The sequence below is a fragment of the Musca vetustissima genome, unplaced genomic scaffold (assembly GCF_032173495.1).
Source record: "Musca vetustissima isolate MV318-11 ecotype Yass unplaced genomic scaffold, APGP_CSIRO_Mvet_v1 utg35638, whole genome shotgun sequence".
Taxonomy (NCBI): domain Eukaryota; kingdom Metazoa; phylum Arthropoda; class Insecta; order Diptera; family Muscidae; genus Musca; species Musca vetustissima.
The window spans coordinates 92,841-99,332 of record NW_026888443.1 but is presented as its reverse complement, the minus strand read 5'-3'; the positions used below and the strand labels follow the sequence as shown (position 1 = coordinate 99,332).

General features: G+C 34.0%; 1 protein-coding gene across 1 annotated transcript in view; it reads left to right on the top strand.

Annotated features, from left to right (window-relative positions):
* Window positions 1-586: 586 nt before the first annotated feature.
* LOC133336311 (roundabout homolog 2) overlaps window positions 587-6,492 on the top strand; it is a gene marked incomplete at both ends in the record, with an annotated part of 91,713 nt that continues 85,807 nt past the window's right edge. The window contains 2 exons of the mRNA XM_061544601.1: window positions 587-708; window positions 4,015-4,195. Of these exons, the coding sequence (XP_061400585.1) occupies window positions 587-708; window positions 4,015-4,195 (303 nt within the window). The remainder of the gene's footprint in view (window positions 709-4,014; window positions 4,196-6,492) is intronic.

Sequence of the window (6,492 nt, the reverse complement as noted above, 5' to 3'; positions counted from 1 at the left end):
GTCATATTATTCATATGATTTAGATTAAATTGAATATTTAAAATAAACCATATAACAGATTGTGTTAATTTGGAAAAAAGAATGGAATGTGAAATAATTAAATAATATTGGGATATGATAGGCATTAACAGAGTAAAACTAAAAAAGAAGACTATTTTAATGGTCACACAAAATAGTTGGAAAATATTCATATCTTTGGAATCATTTAAAGAATTTTAAATATTCATAAATTGGAATAAAAAATGAATGGAAATTTTATTAGTTCTTTATGAAATACAAATCGATCAAATACAAATTGTGTTCTTTGTCGAATGTCGAATAATTAAATAATGTCTTTAAAAGCATTTAAGGAATTTTAAATACCAAATAATTCGTAAAATATTCTCTAGAATAATAAATAAATATTTTAATAAATAATTTTTAGGATTTAATTTAAATTTGTTTCTTTACATTTCATAAATTTGGTATAAGCCTTTATTTTTATTACCTGAAAAAATATTTTTTTCTTTTATTTTAGAAATAAAATATTTTTCTTCTATATTTTTTAAACATAATTTTAACACCCTGTCTCTCCTTGTCTTTACAGCGCAATATCTATCGCCTCGTATTATTGAACATCCCACAGATTTAGTGGTGAAAAAGAATGAACCGGCCACACTGAATTGTAAAGTTGAAGGCAAACCGGAGCCAACAATTGAATGGTTTAAGGTAAGTCCTCAAAGAAAAACACTAAGGAATAAAAAGAGAAAAATATTTTCTAAAGGAAAATATTAAAAAAAAATATATTTTTGAATATTTACCCAAAGAAATATTGGAGACATTTAAACATTTATTGTCCCCAATTTTTTTTTTTTTAAACTTTCCGATAAAGAAAACCGACAAATATTTCGAGGTATTGCAAATAAAATGTCTTTAGGGTGGAGGCAGGTAGCACTACAGTTGGAACTACTTGAAAGGAACAATCGGTGCTATGTCTGCTTCTTTCCTTCATCTACTCTCTAGTTTTGCCATTAAATCTAGAGTTTTGTTGTTCAAACTAGTTCAAATGAACTATTTCTCAAAAGGAACGATCGAAACTAGATCCGTTTTGTTCGTTCAACTAGTTCCTTCAGTGCTATGTCTACTTCTTTCCTTCATCTACTCTCTAGTATTGTCATTAACTCTAGAGTTTTGTTGTTCAAACTAGTTCAAATGAACTATTTCTCAAAAGGAACGATCGGAGCTAGATCCGTTTTGTTCGTTCAACTAGTTCCTTCAGTTACTCCAGTCGTTCATTTTTTGTTCTTGTTCTCCGTGTTCCCTTTGAACAAATCGTTCAACTTGATATTTCTGTTCACTAGAAGACTTAATGTCATGTACTAAAGATTTAATGAAATTAAATGAATTATGGAACTAGTACCATTTACGGCGTGAATCCAAAAAGATTGAACCGCTTCAGGAATGAGATTGCCTAAATCGCCATAATATAAATAATGGCTAAATCGCCATAGAGTTTTTATTCCAATCAAGAATACCTATATATTTAATGGAATCTCCGATGAGTATTTCGAGACAAATTTAAGATATGCTCCACCTTATGGTGAAGGTGTGTAAGATTATAGAGTTAGGTCGTTCCGGAATGAAATGGTTCAAATTTCTTCTTTCGTTTATTTAGTTCCTTCGGTTGTTCCAGTTGTTCCTTTGTTCCACCTAGTTTCTTTTGATGTAATCGTTCATCTAAATCTTTCCGATCATGGGCCGAATTAACTGACCAATAAAAAGTTAAACTACTTTGGAACTAAATGAATGAACTAACGGATCGAACGGACCAAAGCGAGACAAAATTGAAAATATCGACATAGAATTTTAATTGCGATTACGAATACGGACGAATATTTCGAGGTGTTGCAAACAAAATAACAAGTTTGATATGCACTTCACCTTAGGGTGGAGGCAGGTAACAAGTTGAAAATGGGCAAAAGGAACGATTGGTTGAAAGGGGCTTAAGGAACGATTGGTATTAGGTCTGCTTCTTTCGTTCAACTAGTCTCTAGTTGTTAAAATAACTCTAAAGTTTGATCGTTCCGAAACGTACTAGTTCGAAGGAATTATGGAATATACAATTCTATTTATGGTGGAGGCAACACTAGAATTGGATGGTTTCGAAACGAAAATAAAATTAAATAAACTATTCCGCGAGTCGAACGATCGGAACTAGATCCGTTTCATTCGTTCATCGAGTTCGCTTAGTTGCTCCAGTCGTTCCTTATTTGCTTTCATTCACCCAGTTTCTTTTGAACCAATCGTTCGTCTAGATTTTACCGTGCATTGACCGAGTTAACTGAAATATACCAATGAACGATTGAACTAAAATAAATTATGGAACTAAATGAACTAGTTTATTTTGGGAGGCGAATCGAAAAAAGTGAACTGTTTCAGGAATAATATCGATTATGACAAATTTAATACATAATGACAAATTTAATACATAATTCAACTTATGGTGGAGACAAGGTACACAAACTGGTAAAACTAGAGTTCGTTCATAGAGGAACGAACTAGTTCCAATGAACTATTCCGTAAAAAGAAAGATCGTTCTTTCGTTCGTGTAGGTCCTTGTGCCCCATACGTTTCTTTGTTCCTTCGCTTAGTTATTTTTAATCTAATCTTTAATCTAGATTATTAATTTACCGAGTTATCGGACGTGTACCAATGAACGATTGAACTAAAAGAGAACTGTGGAACTAAATGCATGATGGCATAGTTCCTTTGGCGGCGTGAATCCTAACATATTGAACCGATTCATGGTTAAATCAATATAGGATTTTAATTGCGACCAAGATAACTAAGCGAAGGAAAACGAACAAAGAAACGAATGGAGTAAAAGGACCTACATGATCGAAAGAAAGATCGTTGCTTTTGCGGAATAGTTAATTTGAATTAGTTCGTTCCAGAACGACCCAATTCTAGTGTTACGAGTCTCTGTCTCCACTATAAGTTCGGTTGTATCTTAAATTTGACATTTGACAGTACACGATTGAACTAAAATAGAACATGAATGATGACCTAGTTCCTTTGACGGTATAAATCCTAAAAATATTGAACCGTTTCAACATGATTAAATCGTTATAGAATTTTAATTGCGATCCATATCCTTGTTCCTTTTGCGGTGTGAATCCTAAATATATTTAACCCCTTCAACATGGTGAAATCGATATAGGATTTTAATTGAGATTAAGATCAGAATTGAACTAAAACGGAACTATGGTGACCAAGTTCCTTTTGCTGAATGAACCCTAACATATTGAACCGCTTCAACATGGTTAAACCGTTATAGGATTTTAATTTGTGATCAAGAACAGGATTTAACTAAAACGAAAATGTGGAACTAAATGAATGATGACCTTGTTCCTTTTGCGGCGTGAATCCTAAAAATATTGAACCGCTTCAACATGGTGACATCGATATAGAATTTTGATTGAGATTAAGATTAGGATTGACCTAAAACGGAACTATGGAACTAAATGAATGATGACCTTGTGCCTTTTGCCGCATGAACCCTAAGATATTGAACCGCTTCAACATGGTTCAATCAATATAGGATTTTAATTGCGATCAAGATCAGGATTGAACTAAAACGGAACTGTGGAACTAAATGAATTATAATGGAACATGACCTAGTTCCGTTGACGGCGTGATCCCTAACATATTGAACCACTTCAACATGGTTAAATCGATATAGGATTTAAATTGCGAACAAGAACACCTATATTTAAGGGGTCCTCGGTGAATATTTCGATATGAAAAATTTAATAGACACTTCACTCTATGGTGAAGGCCATAAAAAATATTGAACAGTGTTTTTAGAAGCAGGCGTTTTGTAGTAACTCATTTGAATTCATTCGAACCGAATATGACAAAAATAGTTTCGGAGTTTTTTAAATTATTTTTTTTTTCGTTCAATTTTCAAAAAAATTATCTGTTTTTATTAAATATTTTACTTATTTTCTCTTTCTTCCTCTCTTCCTTTCGCAGGACGGCGAACCTGTCAATACAAATGATAAGAAATCACATCGTGTGCTCTTCAAGGATGGTGCCCTGTTCTTCTATCGCACTGTGCAGGGCAAAAAGGAACAGGACAGTGGTGTCTATTGGTGTGTGGCCAAAAATCATGTTGGCAAAGCAGTCAGTCGTCATGCCACTTTGCAAATAGCGGGTAAGTGTCGGGAAAAATAACGGAAAAAAATGAAATGAAAAAAGAAAATAATCAGCGACTGCAAACATGTCTTAAACAGCCGCTAATGGCTGCAAGAATGTTGTTGCGGTCGTGGTGATGGCGGTGGATGTCTTGCCACCTCCGAACAAGTGGCAAATAAGCAAATTAACACTTTTGGTGTGGAGGCGATAGGAAAACAGAAACAAAACCAATATAGCAGCTACTTCCTACATAGAATGGAAAAGGCAGTAAAAAGGGGAGGGCTATTATCTCCTACCTAGGCAGAAGTTTGGTGTGAGGGGTGGCCTCATGTGGTGGAAAATATTTAGAAAAAAAACTCCCAACCATTAACACTTTTTTATGTACAAAAAACATCAGCAAATAAACACCTTTTTGCGAACTGGGGGAAAAAAATACTGTGGACAAGTTTCTGTCATTGCAGTTAGGTGTTGATGACACCACGATGTTATCTTGGAACGATGTAAAAAATATATATGAGGATCCCTACACACAGAGTACATTCTACCCTAGACATGCCCTAGAAGCTGGCAGCATTTCACACATTTTGGCCAATAAAACATTTCGAGCCACCGCCATGGTAGTTGGCCATAAATCTATCATTGTGGCGGTTGTTAAGCAAAACATCAATTGTATCGTTGATTTCCCTATGCAACAGCAGCAAGAACCACAAAAAAAAACCACGGAGCAGATCCATATTCCAATTCACACTCCAGTCTCGCGTTTTTGCCACTTCTCTTAAAAAGGGGAAAATTTGAAATGATGAAGTGTTTTTTTTGCTCATACGAAGAACCTAATGGTTATGTTATGCTTTAGAATATTTATTGGTTACACTCCTAACGTCCTCCCCCATTCTGCTGCTTACTGGGTAGCAGAGATATGAACAAATTTTTTGCCACTCCAAATCGTATGAAAATTCAAAATGTGACAATAATTTGTTGTTTTTTCTTCAACGACCATTTTGTGGGTTCTCGTAATTTTTGTGTGTTTTTCCGATTTTTTTGTTGTTGGTTTGTTGTAATATTTTGTATTACATGTGTTGAATAATTTTGTTTGTTTGTTGGTACTTCTCACTCATTTCACACAACACACATAAATATATTTACACTTATGTTGGCCTGGGGAATAATTTTTGTTTTTTTTTCGTCGTGTGGAAGGAAGCCTCCTTTTTCGTTCCCAATGCAAATGCAACTAAATCATTTTTATGACTTAAATGGAATTTGAACGGGGAACCGAACAAAAAACCAACCGCTAAAAATAATTTCGAAAAAAAACATCTAAACGACCAGTGTAATGTTCAATTAGAAGTGTGAATGAGTCGGGTAGTCATTTCGGGATTTTTTTTATATTTTTATTTTTTTAAAGGTTTTGAAAATTTCGTTGAAACATAATTTTGTTGTTTTACATGAAAATTATTTGAGATGTAATGGTTTCTTTTGAAAGTTGTTAATATTTGTGTTAATGGAGAATGAAATGTGGGGTCGGATTTTCATACAGGCTGAAGAAATGAAAAAAAAAATAATATTAAGCGCTTGGTCAGATTGCCTTCTACCATGGATCATTAAAATTGAAAACCTTTTCATGTGGCCTTGCTTCACTCTTTTGTGGTCCCTTAAAAAATATTAGTTTGGGGAAAAAGAAATCCAATATTTTTTTCCCCAACCTAATATTTGTTAAGGAACCAAATAGATTTCTCGTAAAGTATCGATCGAATACTTTCAGACTTACACTCGTTGTAAGGGTGACACTTCGCAGTAAAAATAATTATTTTTCAGTTTTTTTGTTCAGTGCATTCAGTTGTGAGTTACAGGGTGTTAAAAATGGAAGTGAACAAAAAGAAAATTCGGCACATTTTACAGTTTTTCTTTGACACAGGCGAAAATGTAAGATAAGCGGGAAAAATTATGAATGGTGTTTATGGTTCCGATACTGTAACAGCCAATTATGTGCATTTACAATTGACCAGAAACGGCCAGAATTGGCCAACAGGAGAGGTGTCGTGTTCCATGAGGACAACGATAGGCCACACACGCACATCTACAGTGACTCGTCAGAAACTTCAGGAGCTTGGTTAGGAAGTTTTAATGCATCCGCCATACAGTCCGGATTATCAAGCGATTATCATATTTTTTTTATTTGTATTGCAAAATGTCTTTAATGATAAAAAGTTGGTATCTGGGGAGGATTGTGAAAATCGACTACTAGAGTTTTTTTTTGCATATTGAGAGCAGAACTTCTATGATAGAGGCACTATCAAGTTACCTTAAAAATGGCAACAA